This window comes from Aotus nancymaae, unplaced genomic scaffold (assembly GCF_030222135.1).
Source record: "Aotus nancymaae isolate 86718 unplaced genomic scaffold, 86718_ANA_hifiasm-v0.15.2.pri h1tg000048l, whole genome shotgun sequence".
NCBI lineage: Eukaryota > Metazoa > Chordata > Mammalia > Primates > Aotidae > Aotus > Aotus nancymaae.
The window spans coordinates 4085267-4102120 of NW_026988462.1; the positions used below are offsets into that span (position 1 = coordinate 4085267).

The following is a 16854-nucleotide window of genomic DNA, read 5'->3' on the forward strand; positions in this document are numbered from 1 at the left end:
AATAAAGACATACCAAAGACTGGGTAATTTATAAAGGAAAGAGGTTTAATTGACTCACAGTTCAGCAGAAGGGGAAGCAAACACATCCTTCTTCACATGGTGGCAGCAAGAAGTGCAGAGTGAAGCCGGAGAAAAGCCCCTTATAAAACCAACAGATCTCATGAGAACTAACTCACTATTATGAGAACAACATGGGGGAAACTGCCTCCATGATATTCAATTATCTCCACCTGGTCTCTCCCACAACCTGTGGGGATTGTGAGAACTACAATTCAAGATGAGATTTGGGTGGGACACAGCTGAACCAAATCAAGTAAGTTGCATTGTTCAACAAATTTTTGAATGAATGAGCTTTTTCCTGTACTAAAAATTTCTCCTTTGCTTATATTATAGGAACTAGTTATTTAAAAATAAAATCTCACACTGGAGAAATACACATTAACATTCTAGAGAGGCCCATGTTAGTGCTTGTGATTTTCTTCTGCTGCTTTTTCTCTTCCCCTCCCCCGCCCCGCCTTTCCTTCCTTTTCTCTTTTTTGCTTTTAGACTGAATTCCCAGATCCTTTGCTCCAATCCTTGTTTCTCTCCCACTACTGTTTCTTAAATCTGCACCTCATCCCTTCATCTCTAGGAGGCTTTTTCACATTTCACAGCGGATTTTAATGTGCTGGGGTGGGCAGGGAGGGGGAGAGTTACTGAGAACCATGGTTTTAGCAGCTTATGTTTTTGAGAGTTTATGAAATCCTATGGCCTCAGCGGCTCTACATTGTTTCAACCCATATTTTCTTTGTCTTTTATGGCTTTTCATGTTTCACATCCAATAACCACATTTGCATCCAAAGCATGGATTTCCTGAGTTTAACAAAGCTGATCCTACGGATTCCATTTCCATAAATCCCTTAAAGTGTTGAAGTGATTTCGTTCATTTTGCAAAAATGTCTCTGACAAAAACACAGGGGAAAACAATTGCTCTTGACACACAACGGTTTAATATTTTAACTTATTCATTAAATTGTGCTTCACATCAATGGAAATCCTCAGTTCTACAAACTATCATTTTTAAATAGCAATAAAGGTTGATAATGTCACAATACAGTCCCCTAGTAACTGAGTTCATACATATTATTGTACAGAAGTAAAAGGAAATATCTCTTCGGAGAAATAATTTACTATCTATTGAATAACTATCTTTACATCTAAAATGGGTCACCACATAAAGATCCATATTTTTCTTTTCCAACACTGAGATGATACATTAAAAGAGAAATAATGCAATCAAAGCTCCAGAAGTGCTTCTGGGAAAGAATAAAAGGAAAGGGGGAAAAAAACATGATCTCATGGTTAACAAAAAAATGTAAAGGAGGTGGAAGACAAATGTGACAATTACCGAAATACACTAAACTTTTGCTCCTCAGACCACTGGTTTTTCTGGCAAGATGTCAATCTGGCCCTTTGATGAGTTCCCGTAGTGCAGCAGAACATGTATCTAACAGAGGTTCCACTGAGTGTGCCAAAGGATGACAGTTGCAATCCTTTCCACAGACATCTTGGAACACAGGCTCAAGAGACACCTGTCCATCCGCGTTCTCGGATCTGGAGTACTGCTATGTTAGCGTGAGTCCTTGCCTAGAAGTTCAAGGGCTTTTGTCTTGCAGATGTTGCTGGTGTTGATAACTAGGCCAGCCCTCTGGAAATTTCTGTGCCTCTGCCAGGCAGGTTGGTTCTTTCACATGCTATGAAGATGGGTTCATGTGCACTCCATCAATTCATTAGGCTACAAAACACACAGGTTTCAGAACCTGCCCACTTGCTCAGAAGGGCTAAGTTGAAGTCTCAAGGATTCAGTTCAGATGTGTCCAGGTGAATGTGGTGAGAAGAGAAGAGAGCAGGCATTGGCTTATTTCCAGTGGAGACGGTGGAGGAGGAGAGGAAGGCCAAAACTGCCTTGGAGAAAGAACCCTCGCATGCTCCCCAGATGGCACAAAATGGGTAGAATCATCAGACCCAGTCAGCCCTAATACCCCGCCTGAATACATGCAGTTGTTCGGGTGACCAGTGGGAGCACAGCAACTATGGGAAAGACAAACCTTGAGTCACAGTTGCGATCAGATCAGGATATTCTTTTGTAAGTCCAAACCAGCTTTCTCTTTGATCTGATCCTTCCAACTCAGCTTTCAGTCCCTACAACCATTCCAGTGCTCTGGTCCTGTCTCAATATCCTCTTCACTCATTTCTTTTAAATGGCTAAAAGAATTATAGTCCATATGTTTCCAGGCTGTCCTAGTTCTAGAGGACAGAAACTATATCTTAGTCATTTTTGTATTTTTCAGTATTGCGTGGCATATATTTAATTCGTCATCTTTCCACCTCCATCTCTAAATGATCCCATTATACAGGACCTCAGATAGAGGTCATGGTTGATAAGGAATCAGATAAACTCTCTGTGTGCAGATGTTAGCTTAGGACAACTGAAAGCATTTCCTCTCTCCAGTGAGTATGTAAAAGGACTCATTTAACAGCAAATAAAACCTTTAAGAATGAAAGCAGTCTGTTGCTGACAAAGTACCAGAGGCCTGGGGAAGAAGACATAAAAAAAGGGAGGTTTTTTTTTTGAGTAGGGGGTATACTGATTTCTCGTAATAAGGAGTTGTGAGCACATTCCCTCTGCCTTCATACTGAATAGGTTTTTGAGTTAGATGGAGTGGACGCCCAGCTAGAAGTATTTGAATGTGTCCTCTGAGTTTTGGTCTCCCCTGCAACACCACCCATCTTGGATATTTCATTCCTAATAAGAGACCCCCTCACTAGAGGCAGGGAGCTGAGAGTAAACTTGGCCAGTATCTCTGGCATTTTTCAAGTCAAGAAAGGTAAGGAATGATATAAATCACAAAAGATTTAGATTTCATATTCTTGCAATTCCCAATCCCAATACTGATGCTGAGCTGCATGAAGTAGTAGGAAAGGCTATGAAGTCAAAATACCGGGGCTCTAAGCAAGTTTCTTGATCATAAATTAGAATCGCTGGGAAATCTCTCAACATCTCCGACTCTCCACCCCAAACTAGCAAGTGGCATAATGAACAGAGGTCCTATTTAGCACAAAAGATTGTAATGTGGACCAAAGGAGACAGCAAATGCAAAAGTGTTTTGAAAAACATTAAATGCTACACAGAGTGATAAATTTTAGTTTTATCTCTTGCAAAACATATGATGAACTAAGTGACATTAAAAAACACTTGAAATATTGTTTGGTTCCCTTTTGTGTCAGATACTGATAGTATTTATTGGTATTCATTTCCACATTGTTTCTTTAATAACAGAACCCCCACACTTATCAAGGCACATGACAATCAATAATAAAGACATTCCCTAGCCTTATTTGCAGCTAGATGTGGCAAATGTCTCGGTTCTAACCCATGAGATGTGACTGAAAGCAATATGTGCAACTTCCCTCTACTTCCTCTCTACTATCTTAAATGTAAACATGATGGCAGGAGCTGCAGCAGCCATCTTGGTCCATGAGGTGGATGCAGCACAGTAGGATGACAGAGCAACAGGAGGGGGCCTAGGCTTCTGGTAATGTCACATACCAGAGCTGTCAAATCAGTTTGCCTTTAAGTAAGAGAGAAATAGTTTCCATGTTAAGTCACTATTTTGAATTTCTGTGTTAAAACAGCTGAATGGGAATTCTATCCATCCATTTATATTTACTTTTTAATGATCTATTCTTATATCCTCGCTAGGTCTATCTTGGGGACTTTCTTGCCAACATTAGTAATATCCCTGCTCAGATTTTTGAAAAAACTACTTTAAAGACATAACAGAGTCCTCGTACTTCAAACTTTTGATCAAACTAATTATAACAAAGTTACCTTTTTAAATGAGAAGATGTCTTTATCATTTTCAATAAAAATACATGGTATCCCTCTCTGTTATCTAACACTGATTGTTAATGTTACCAATTATAATGAGCGTTCTAATAATTCTTAGGGCAGTTTCATCCAGTTTCCAAGAGTAGGCTGCCTAAAAGCTAGAAGGAGACAGATTAAGTAAGTGTGTATCTTAGTCCTTAATCTCTCACACACACACACACTCACACACACACACACGTGCGCGTGCACATATACACAAAGATGTCTCATCCCAATCTCCAGTCTGGGTACTGGAGCTGTCGCTGCCAAGAGAAGGGAAGAAGTGCAGTAGTCAATAGGACGTAGAACCCTTGGGGACTGTTTTTTTCTTTTTTGGCTTTTCTTGGGCTTTTGACACTGATGTATCTGGAGTTGATTTGGTTTGGGACTTAACACTCCTGACTTCCATGGATCCTTGGGCCCAGACGCCTTCTGCTGGCGTCACTTCCCTGAGCATCATTCAGCATGGAAGTGGGCAGCCAATTTTTGGAGAATAAACTGCATTCCTACCTCTCCATTTCTATCAACATAGGACCCCATGGGTATGACAAGCTTGCTGCTTTACAATGAAATTATATGAGGGAGGAAGCCCATGTCGGTCTTTTTAATTTGCTCAGCACTGGCCTGGGGCCAACATAAAGAGCTGGCTCCCTCTGAACATCCTGATACCTGGTCTCAAGTGGAGCCCCATACATCATGCCTTCAGCAGAAGGCAGTAGAAGCCTTTGATACCAATCCCGAGGTGCCTAAGGAACAGTGTGAAGTGAGCAGGGGCTGCCTCCAAGTCTCAGCTATGCATGAATTCCTTGCCAAAATTTTAAAGTGAGTTTAAAAGAAACAATCCGAATGCTTTATAACTTGTTTTGATTTTCCACATGACAAAACACTGGATTGTTATTGTGTGTGTGTGTGCGTGTGCACATGCGTGCATGTTTGTGTGTGTATGTCACAAGAGTAGACAGAAGGGTAATTTGCAGTCCTGCTATTCTAGACAGAACATTAGATCCTAACAATGAAATGAGAAGCTAGAGACATAGCCCCTCATTAATCCCAGCTGTAATCCTCCTTCAATTCTTACTTTAGGAACAAATCACTGAAAATGGAGAAATATTTTGTGAGTCTAATCTCTACCAAGTAACAAGCAATATTTACTTGGCCTCTTTTAATTCACCCTTGCAGAAAACACAGCTTTCTAAAAAATCATCAGTCTCTCAGCTCATTGATGGCTCAGTGATGTGGAGAGGGCTGGACTGACCCAAGGCAGCGTGGCTCTGGGTCACTGTTAGCGTGGCGCTGTCACAGTTGGGCTACCCTCATGGGTTAGAGACAGATGCTTCTGGGCAATTGCAGCTGGCTTCTTGCATCATTGGCAGGAAGCTTTAGGCAGGACGAGCCCTTATTCCATATGGATATGGTGATGGAGTAAAGAGAACTTGGCCTTTGCAGTCAACTAGACCTAGCTTACAACCCGTGAGGAGCTACTTATTGTCTGTGGGTTTTACTTTTCTCATATATGAAACGGAGACTAACAATATCCATTCGTTGTGCAGAATATATTCAAGGTATGAAAAGGGCCTCCCCTGGTTCCTGGAACAAGGGAGCCACCCAATAATGCCTTCCCTTGCACCCCAGATGAAGCCAAGCACAGTGAGAGGAGCATCTCCAGATGTCTGTCTGGTGGAGCCGCTGGACTTCCCTCTGTGCAGGTAAGCACTCCATGAATGCCTGTGGGCTGATTGACTCACAACCCCAGAGAGAGAATTCTGGAGGCTGAGAAGTGGCTTAGATAAAGCTGGCTTAAACATCAAACATGTTGGATATCAATGAAATAGGCTTTTCAATCTGATTTAGGGGTTTCACACATTTTGCCTTCAGCTCCTTGAAGGGATTGATCAGATCAATCCGTTGTGAAACTTCCCACTCATTCTGATCCTCCTAATAAATGCTAGACAAAGGCTTTCTCTTCTTTCTTCCATACATATCCCCTTATTGTTCAATAAAATTCTTGTTATTGCAGTTGGGATTGTGAAAAGGTGAAAATAAGAACTTGGCAATGCAGCACACTTCTTTCCTGTTTTAGACACTCTGGCCTGATTTACTGGCTGTGGCCACAGTCTAACAACAGGTAAAGATGGTGCGGGAAGAAAACAGTGATCAGGCTGGAGATAGTCAAGATGCTGGGAGGCAGAGTTTGTCTAAACGCCTGGGATAACCAGAGCATGAATGGTATTCCATGTCTCCTGGCCTAATTCAGAGTTCTTATTCATTTAGTGACCTCAAATATATTTTTGAGCTAAGCTCCTATTCTTTGGGTCAAGGTTTTAAAAAACATCTTTCTCTCTGTGGTGGCAAAATTTCAAGACTGGTAGTACCCCATTAAAGAAGATAACTTCTCCATAAAGGTTAAACTTTGAAACATTTCCTTTAAAATCTAAGGTTATGTAGCCAGTTTAGAAATGCTAGGCATATATATTGATCTTCCTGATATTTTTTTCTCTCTCAATTTATCATTCATTCCTCACATTGAAAGTAACAATGGTAAAGTGAGACCCCTTTAGGCATTAGCAAATAAGCAAGTTTTCTCTTAAATGCTCCTACCAATGTTCATTTCTCAGGGGCCACAATCTCACCTGGCCTGGATCCACTCCCCATTCCCTAAAAGATGGAAGGAAAAGCATGGCTTAAGGTCCAGATTTTGTAGGATGTGGGTCTCTAGCTATGGTTGTTAACAGGATAATTTTGTTTCAAAACAACTGCAACAACAAAACACATTACTTGTGATTTAAGTCACATTCAAATAGAGTTCAAAGATGCGAGCCAACAGCCTGGGGGGGTTGGCGTAAGACCTCATCTAAGAGCTGAAATGTTTTTCTTTTTCTCTCTCTTTATGCAGACTGGTATTCTCGTAACGGGAGACAGTATGACATAGACCAGCTTCAGCAGAACATCCAAGCCATAATTTGGCTTTTCATGCGTGCCTCTGTGGGTTCCTGGTACCCAAACTATTCTATGCTCCTTCAAAGGAGATCAAAGGTACTGTCTCCTTTTGGGGCTGCTCTCCTTGGCCTTCAAAATGATCTATATGGGAGGCACTCCTACCCTACTTAATATCACCAATTGCAAAACGTCAAAAAAAAAAAAAAAAAAGAACAATATGGATAATCTCCAGCTGGATAAAAATGAAGACAAAGAAGGAAGCAGATGTCCACATCAAGTACACACAGCCAGACATCCTCAGAACGGCCGAGCTTCTCCAAGGTAACTCAACAGAAGGTCAGTGTGCCTGCTCATCCTCCCCGTCCTGAGAGAGGAGAGGGCAGGGGGTCACCATCTCACCACCTGGCTGTTGTAGTCCTCGGTGACAGTCCCCTCTGTGGCCCCATCCTCTTTGGGCCACTGGTGGACCCTGTGCTCCCGCTGCAGCCTCCGCTCCTCCCGCCGCTTCTGGCGGTCCCTCTGGTGCTCTAGCTGCTTGGTGTGGTGGTAGCGCTGCTGGAAGAGATCTTTTGCATACTCGTAAAGCTTCATGTCCAGGAAGTTTAGCTCCTCAATGCGCTGGCGGGCACCCTCATTGATCTCCACGTTAGAAGCCCGCGTGATGTTGAACTGCGTGAAGGGGGAGATGAACTTGAGGTTGAATGTTCTCTCAAAGAGAAACTGTGTCTTCCTCTGGAACTCAGTGAGCCCAAAGAAGGCCATGTTCTTCAGGTTGTTCTTTGCACTCTGCAACAGGATGGTGTTTCTTTCACTCTCGTTCATGAAAGTCAAGTTGTAGCAGCCCACCAAGCTGAGGTCAGCCAGCATGCGCACCTGGCGATTGTTAGCCAGATTGTAGCTGCAATCCATAAACTCCCGCAAGCTGACCCCAGACCAGTCATCCCCAGGGTAGCAGGTAGGCAGCTCATCGGGGGTGGGGCTTCTTCCATCACACATGTGAAGAGAGGTTTTCCACGTGGCCCCTCTCTGGACGTGTTTCCACTCACTCAGGTAACGCGACACTGGATCCCGTAACATTGTGATGTAATAGAAATTCCTAGAAGAAATTAGAGGAAGAGTGTCAGTAGTTGACAACTCTAACAGGAGGGATGTTAACTTCTATAATTTTACATCAGCACCGAGTCAAGGGACTCTTTTGCCAAATGTCCATGTGAGAGTATTTGCCTGCTTTTGTGCCTATTAATGTACGCATATGTTTCCGTAAGATATATGCACCAGGGTTCAATACTTAGTTTGTCGAGTTTTTCCTCCTTGCTCCAGTGTGGGGAGGGATGGGGTGGAAAGAATAGATAGTTCATTTCTTCATTCATTCAGCAATTATTCACTGATAGATTACTACTGGCAATAACGATACCTTACACTTAGAGAAAACACCATGATTTTTAAAAGTTATTACTCATCTGTTTCATTTGATCCTTACAGCAAACCTTTGTGGTAGATGGGGTTCTACATGATAGAGTTACATGAAGGAGGTGAAGTGATTTACCCCAGGTCATGGTACTAGAAAGAAGAAGACCGAACCTGTATTCTCCTTAATCTTTCTCTTTTTTATTTTTCTGAGAGGGAGTCTTGCTCTGTCACCCAGGCTGGAGTGCAGTGGCACAATCATGGCTCATGGCAACCCGTGCCTCCCAGGTTCAAGTGATTCTCATTCCTCAGCCTCCTGTGTAGCTGGGATTACAGGTGCCTGACACCACACCCAGCTAATTTTTGTGTATTTAATAGAGATGGGGTTTCATGATGTTAGCCAGGCTGGTTTCGAACTCCTGACCTCAAGTGATCTACCCGCCTCGGACTCCCAAAGTGCTGGGATCACAAGTGTAAGCCAGTGTGCCTGCCAGCCTCCTTAATCTCTTTATACTGCTGTTTGGGTAGGTGGGTTGAGGAAGGATGGGTTGGGTGTGAAGACTAATATTTTTCAGACTCCTACAATGTGTTAGGAACTGTGCTACATGCTTTATGGATGCTTGCACAGATGATCCTTAAGAAAACTTTGTAAAATGGGTTTTATCATTACTTTTTAAAATAAAAGCTGAAGCCACAGAGGTTCAGAAAGGTGAAAAATATAGCCACAAACCCTGGAGCAAGTTAATACCTGACCTGCAATCTAAGTTAGGCCTATTTGATTTCAAAGCTCCCATGCTTTCCTGTGCATCATATTAGCATATAAATTATAATTTCTATGTATTGAGCACCTATTAATTTTAGGTTCTGTGGTCATTACAATCACAAATCTCACCTAATGCCACCTAATGGATTACTGAAAAGAAACCTATTATTAAATGGTTCTCTTTAGAATAATCACTTAGAGATTAGGATACCTGTGGTTTAAAAGGACAAGGGAAGTGCAAAGAGGCAGGAAGAGAGATGGAGAAGTTGAGAAATGAAAGAGAAACAGTAGGCATTAGAGGAAAGTAAAAATTGGTTCAAAATAAGGAAAATCCTTTCCATGAATTGAGAAGCCTACCAATGGAATGGTACGTAAAATAAGCTGCCCAAAGTTATCTTGGTCGTAAGTTGTAGAACTTGGATTAATCTGGTCTGATTTACTTAAAAAATAGTCACTACATTATAATGAAAGAAAACCTCCTATTTTGTAGGAAAAACTCAACCTAGTATGTGTTTAACTTGGCCAAGCTAAACTGAATTAAAAAAATGCATACCAACTAAAAGTAACTTTTGAAAAAGGAGAAATGTAAGGGTACAATGTTATTCTGCTTTTAAAGAGGAACTGAAGTGCTACAATATTTAAAACTATATGTTTTCTATATTCTATTATCTTGACTGTCTAGCCTTACCCTTAGGTAAGCCAGGCAGTTTTGAAATGTGCTAAAGAAACTCCAAAATCTTTAAGTAACATTCACGTTCCTTTAAATCAGGAGGTGAAATTTATTGAAACGGCCAAGGACAGAACAGTCTGAGCTCTTGCTTTTGCCGATCACCATTTTCCATGACTCTGTTGTCTTTCGCTGTGACAGAATGGCAATTTCATCAGTGTCAGAAAATTTCCCAAAAGGTCAGCGGGGAAAGCAGAAAATGACTGACACAGCTTCTGGGCATCAAGAGGAAATACTGATGATAAAGTTTTGCCCAGAGAGGATATTACTGTAGTTGAATATCATATGGCACGTCATTGTTAATCCTGCTTTAGTCCTATGTTGGGACTTGCTCATGTTTCAGGGTTTTGTCTCAGTTGAGAAAATTGGCCACGGACCTTCCAGTACCTTCATTCCACTGCAAACCTTCATTCCACATAATCTCAAAGCTGACGGAAACTGGTTTAGGCTTCAAATGGTTTTGGGTCCAAATTTAACTATCCAGTTTAACATTGCGTCAAACATTGACTAGCTAAATTGTAGGACGACATTTACATGAATAAAATAAGTCTTAAATGTTTTGAAGTTCTATCAGCCATGAGGGTCAATTTGAAACTAACTCTTTTCTGACATCAAAACATAGAAACGTCTTAGTGGAACATATTTATTGATGAAGTAGAAAGTCATCCTATCTTACGGCTCTGAATCTGAGTGGCTAAAAGCATCTGGAAATTGCTTTAGACAGACATGTTCTCATGCACATTTTGTTTGTTTCCATCCTGCAAAGCAGACTAAATAGAAAGTTAGAAAGTAATAATAAACCAATAGGGTTGAAGAATTCAATAATAAATGATAAACCAATAGGGTTGAAACCAATAGGGTTGAAGAACACTCAAATATTGAAGAAAAAAAACCTGAAAGTGTGATTAATTAAATCATTTTTCTCATATCAATTTTTTCTCTCTTTTCACTTGCTTCTCTACTTTCAGACAGAAAACTACTCAAGTCATTGTTGAAATGATGTCTGTCTCCAGGCCACACGTCCAACCTTCATTGTTGACAAGCTCTGCTTTGGTTTCATGAATCTCCTCCCCACTCATGTTCCCCTGCTCCCATAGCTCCCAATTCAGTCTCTAATGAAAGTACTTAAAGGATCCGGTAATACTGAAATCTCCAACTTTATTTTTTAGGTCTTACTTGTTCAACAGCGCAATGGAGTTGGGAAATCATTTTTTAAGTGGGTAAAATGAAGACCAGAGAGGAAGAATGGGCAGCACCTGAGAGCTGTGTGGCCACAATACAGAAAACCTTCTGTTCCGTTTAATTCAATCTCCTACTCATAGACAATATCACTTGTTTGTATATTTTCCCTTGCAGTTAACCTAAGCTCTTCCCACATAGTGAAATAATAAATAAGCAAACTCCTATGCACCCCACCTTCAATCCATCTGTTCATTCATTTATCAATTTTCCAAACTTTAATTAAGCCCCATCTATTTTGCCAAACACTTGGGACTAGGCACTGGGGACTCAAAGACTAATATGTCTTTGTCCCCAAGGAGATTTTGGGCACCCAGTGATTTTGGTAAAGTGAAAGAAATGCTAACTACCAACTTAAGTGAATGTTACACCAATATCCCTGGCCCAGAGCAGTCCCTCAGACAGATAACTTTGTTCGCCTTGGTGACAGCATCTTGTCAGCAGATCTTCCATTTGTCACTTACTCAGAGAGTTTGGGTGAATGCATTTAAGAATGTCTGTAAAGCAACTGGAGCCCTTTAGAACTGCTGTTTGGTGGCCATGAGGGTGATGAGGGCAAATACTGAGAAAGATTAGGGAATGAGGTTAAGTCAATAATCATTTTAACTGGTAATTATCATATGCGCCATCAGGGCTTACTAAATTTCCACCAAATGGAACACACACATTTCCATAATGGTTTCAAACCACTTGTAGTATCTTGTTCTGCTGTAAGGTGATTATGTTAAAAAAAATCCTAAATACAACACAAAGGTATTACCGCCTTCTCTTACTTTGAAAGTCTTTCCCTTTCTTTGCTCTTTGGTATCCTGCTCATCTTCCCTGGCACAGCTCAAGGCTCACATCCATCTTCCTTGACTTTCCAGCCTATAGAGTTTACTGTATCACTTACTGCACTTTTAACTTAAATGTAGCTGTCTTGGTCACATCTACCCTCTAAGTTCCTTTTTGATAACCCTACCTTAGGCCTCAGATCCCCAGCAAAAGTCCCAGCACCTACTGCAAAGCCCTGCTCACAGCAGATGTTCAATAAATGATTGCTATGTAAAAGAAAATTATTACATGAAATAAGTATATTTTAATAATCAAGTCTAATATTGCCTTTGATAAATATGCCTTTATTTCCTCTACTAAAACTAAAGTGATACATTTTTAAATGCCTAAAATGTGTGCAAAGAGTAAAAAGATACATAATCTTCTAATGCACTTGTCATTTGATTGTGATGGTTAGTGATATGGAGAGAAACAGTCAACACAGACTCAGAGCAAAAAGGAGAATATTTTAAACAACAAGTAATTAGTAACAATGAGGTTTATTTATTTATTTTTAAAATTAAACTTACTGGGTTTCTTCCCTACTGTTTCAAGAACCTATGTTTCACCGAGCAGCTTATTGTATAATTTGTTCTCTTCTTTAATTAGCAAGTCATTTAATTAACACATGTTTATTGAGGGTTTGCTATGTGTAAGGAACTGCTTCTGGAAATGTTGAGAACATAAAAAAAAGAAGAAGAACATCCTCTCAAGTATTACTGCACAGGTGTGGTAGAGTAGAAAAACACATTCATTAGCAAGCTACAGAGGTCAGGAGTAGACAAAGAATACTTAAGAGAGCTCTTCAAGAATGTACCTAGAGCAGAGTACCCTGACTTGACCAGGAAGCTCATGTTTTGCATTTCACTGAACATTCATTTAACGAATGAATGAATCCAAGGATGGTATTGACTGGAGCAGAATGTTGAGACCCAATTGCCATAGGCTCTGAATGTGATTGTGAATTGCTAAAATTGAAAGTGTTAATTTAGAAAGACTCATTCAGCAATTGTGTGAAGAGCTCTATGTAAAGTAGGTAGAGACCACAGGAGACATTCAGCAGCCACGGTAAGAGACTGGCAGGGATAACCCCAGAATGTGGGTGTTGAAGAGAAAGAAGCCGAGACAGATTCAGGAAGTGCCATGCACCCACCTGCCACTCTCTCCCCTGCTTTCTGTGGTCAGCTTTCTCTATGCTACTTTTTCCTCTTCTCTGTTTCTTTCTTTCCTTTTAGCAAATCCTTCCTTTTCAATACTGCAGTAGATAAGAGTCAGAGCTAGTGTCTTCATCCAAATGGTAGAATGAGGAGTATAAGTCCCTGGAATCACTTTGCTGGTGGCGATTTTAAACAATTCATGTTTGTGAGGCTTTGACTCGCCTATCCAATGAGAACACACTTGAAAGAACATACAAAATGCTAGGTTCATGCAGTTTAGTAAACAGATTCCTTCCACCAACAGCTTAACCCTCATAAAACAAAGCAACAAAATTAATAGCCCCACACTCCATAGTTTTATGCATTCATAAAAACCAGATCAGGTAGGAACTCCTCCACCCAGCCTGCTCTCATGTCCCCTGTGGAAGGCATTTCTCCCTCACTGCCCCCGGAAACTTGAGATCCCCTCATATGCTATCTTTATTCTAGCAACCAGTCTGACATGTACAGGCTTTACACAACTTGAGATAGGGAAGCTTGCCTGACTCACCTTTGATTCCCCAGGACATATAATGCATGACCTTGCGTTCAGTTGTTCAATGTTTGTGGAGTGAATAAACATATAACATTTATCAGCCACTCTTTTGGAGAGTCCTAGAGCTTGTGAAGTAGGTTGGAAATAATACATTTCTTCTAGGTTTTCTTACTCTGCAGTTTGGAATGAGTTTTCCCCATCGAACCACGTCTTGCCAAAGCTCCATGTCTCACAAAGAACACTGTCAACGATTGCAAGGGGTAGACTTGGGGCATCTAAAGGAGACTGTTGATCCTCACCATGGAGCATGCACAGGCGACCAGCACATCTTAATCATAAGCTGATCTGTGCATTTTTTAAAAGTGAAGCTTCGCTCCCTCTGCCCTGCTCTGCTGTGTGCAGGAGTTAATTTCCAAATGTTCAGAATGGAATTAATTTCTTGGCTCTCTTTGGTGCTGTGTACTCATCATGGGCTGTCCATTCTTTATTATCTCAACGGAGCATTTTCTGCCCTGCAGAGTATCTGATAGGGGTATTGCTGCAGTTAAGGCTTAGCAATCAGACTGCCCTTTGGCACAGCTTTGAAAAGGCCTTTGATTCAAGTCTTGAAAACAAATTAAGGGATTTAAGAATGATATTCTAAGCCAATGGGAAGTTGGAGACTAGGACTGTGAAGTATCGTAATAAAGAACTTTAAGAAGCTGATAGTGGTGTGTGTCAGTGCGACTGGTTCCAAGGGTGCTCGCAATGTGAGGAGGAGGAAATGGAGATGCATGCACATGGTTATCTTACCTCACACAGAAGCCACACATCGCATGGCACCAAGCTGCCATTACCTTCTCCCGCATGCTGACTTAGAAGGCAGCCAGACTGTCTGTGCTCATGCATTTCTATTCTACTTACTGCCCATGGATCTTGACTCTCTTCGGTAGGTAAGATGAAGGGGATAGGAGTGCCCACAGGGCTTCCCTCAGGAGGGGAATGGCTCGGTTATGGCTCTCCTCACTTATGCACCAGATAACTTTAAAGGAAGAATAGTTCAGATATAGCTGTTCTTGCTTTTTTAAAATTATTGATTATTTCCCCCAGTTAAATATGCAATAATGTACTGCCGTTATGGAACATATGGGAAGTGCAGAACAGTAAAAAAGAAAAAAAGTAGGTCGGGCAGTGGCTCACACCTGTAATCCCAGCACTTTGGGAGACTGAAGTGGGAGGATCACTTGAGGTCACTAGTTCAAAACCAGCCTGGCCAATATGGTGAAACCCTATCTCTGCTAAAAAATACAAAAATTAGCTGGGCCCCACTTGGGAGGCTGAGGCAGGAGAATCGGTTGAACCCGGGAGGTGGAGGTTGCAGTGAGCCAAGATTACACCACTGCACTCCAACCTGGGTGACAGAGTGAGACTCTGTCTCAAAAAAAAAAAAAAAAAAAGAAGAAAATAAAAATGACCTATAATCACTTTACTCATATTTAGCAACAGTTAAATATATATATTTTATTATTATGTTAAGTTATAAATATATTTTCATTATGATCTCAAATCTGTTACTTGGATTCATAATGTACAATATATTTATAACATGTAACTTAAAAATACAGGGTGAACATTTTTCCATCTTATTTAATATTCTTTCATAAGAGTACAATGTTCTTTCAGAAGAGCGTAATATTCCATTTGTGGATGTGTCGTAATTTATATGACCAAGCTCCAGTTTGGGACAACTAGGAACATTCTATCTTGGGGGTTTATTTTAAACAACAATCTGATGAACGTTCTAAGCCATGAATATTTGTGTAGAGAATAAATTCCTAGGAGTAGAATTCCTGAGTCAAGAGAATCTCTCCCGTTTCATTGTCAAAATGCTTAAATATAGATTTTGCCCATAGTATCCAGGTACGGTCAAAGCTGGGGAGGACTTGACTATTCCATGAGGCCTGACATCATGGGGTACAGGAAGTATGGCTGCCTGGGAGCCAAGAGGCGCTACCCACTCCTGGCTGGACCAGGAAGGTGCTCTGCATGGCGCTGAAGGTGCTCTGTGTGGAACCTTGGTCTGAGACGGCCATTCCAGGACAGCCTGGTTGGAGTTGGTGACAAGATGTTGGGGAAACAACTTTCCAAAGAGACTTGTTTATTTTCCACTTAATGAACATCTGGAATATCAAATTAGACTAAACATGTGTGAAATCAAATCCCACTCATCAGCACTGCAGCTCTATTAAAGCCAACATCTGGATCAGAAAGATAGAGGTCCTTCACCCAATTATATTCGGTGCCAGTCCTCAAAGAAACGACCTCTTGAGATGCAGTTTGTATGCAACGTCTGGGTGTCAGCTCACTTTAATCATGGGAAGCTGCATATGGTACAAAACTAACCAAACAAAAGCATCAAAGAAGAGGCTTCTCCATGATACAGGTCGTTTCGTAATGATGATCAGTCAGCCCCCTACTTCCCTAGAGGGAGAGATGTTACTTATCAATAAGAGGAAATTTCAAATATTGTCAAGTCGCTGCCTTATATTGACAGGAAACCTGTGAGCCTCAAACTCACTAAAATGCCATGATTTCCGAGTGGTTGTCACATTTGCTTTCACTTTCCCCCAAGTGGCTGCCACAAGAATAAATTTCAGGGAATGCATGCTTCAGGGGCTTGTTTTTGCTATGTTGCTGAGTACAGTTCCTCCCAGCACAGTTTCAAATGTGCCAGGGAGGGTCCTGCTCTCATGCATTATTCAGGGACTTCCGTGATTATTTGGTTCAGAGGCGCCCTGCTTTGCGCTGCATCACTGGGATTTGGGCATGAGAATGTCTCAAGGCGCTCTGCAAAGCTGTGGTTTATGCATGTGGGTATCCACCTGAAGCCTGGAGCCGCCCTGGAGTGAGATAAGGCCCAATTCAGTCTCACTCGCAGCTCTAATCCCAGCCGGGCAAAGCAGAACACCAGATAGTACACTCAGATTGTGTTATCAGGCCCTCCGTGCTCAGCCATGCTCTCTTCTTAGCTAATTTCTCAGGCACTGCTTTTAGGGAATGTGAGAATTACACAGGTAGAAACCATGAGGTGTCTCCGTTGTAATTGTTTAGCGCCAGCCAATTTGGACAGGAAAAGAAGTAAATCAGAATATTTAAGAGCAAGGCACGTGTGCCAATATTTAGAATCTATATTTGACAGCTTCGATACAGATTTTCCAAAAACATCACAAGAATTTTTTTTTAATTCCCTCTGTCTAGATTTTGCCATTATATTTTATGAAAGATTATTCTGTTTTAGGATTTTTTCTTCATTCTTCTATCAGGACTGGGTAATCATTTTAGCATATTAAACAAAATACTTGTGAAATTCCAGCTTGCTTCCATTCC

At 41.1% G+C, this 16854-nt stretch overlaps 1 protein-coding gene across 1 annotated transcript in view; it reads right to left on the bottom strand.

Moving 5' to 3' along the window:
- Positions 1-1142: 1142 nt before the first annotated feature.
- Positions 1143-16854, bottom strand: part of HS6ST3 (heparan sulfate 6-O-sulfotransferase 3) — a 739791-nt gene continuing 724079 nt past the window's right edge. Inside the window, exon 2 of the mRNA XM_012458623.2 lies at positions 1143-7943. Coding sequence (XP_012314046.2) covers positions 7235-7943 — 709 coding nt within the window. The 3' untranslated portion in view covers positions 1143-7234. The remainder of the gene's footprint in view (positions 7944-16854) is intronic.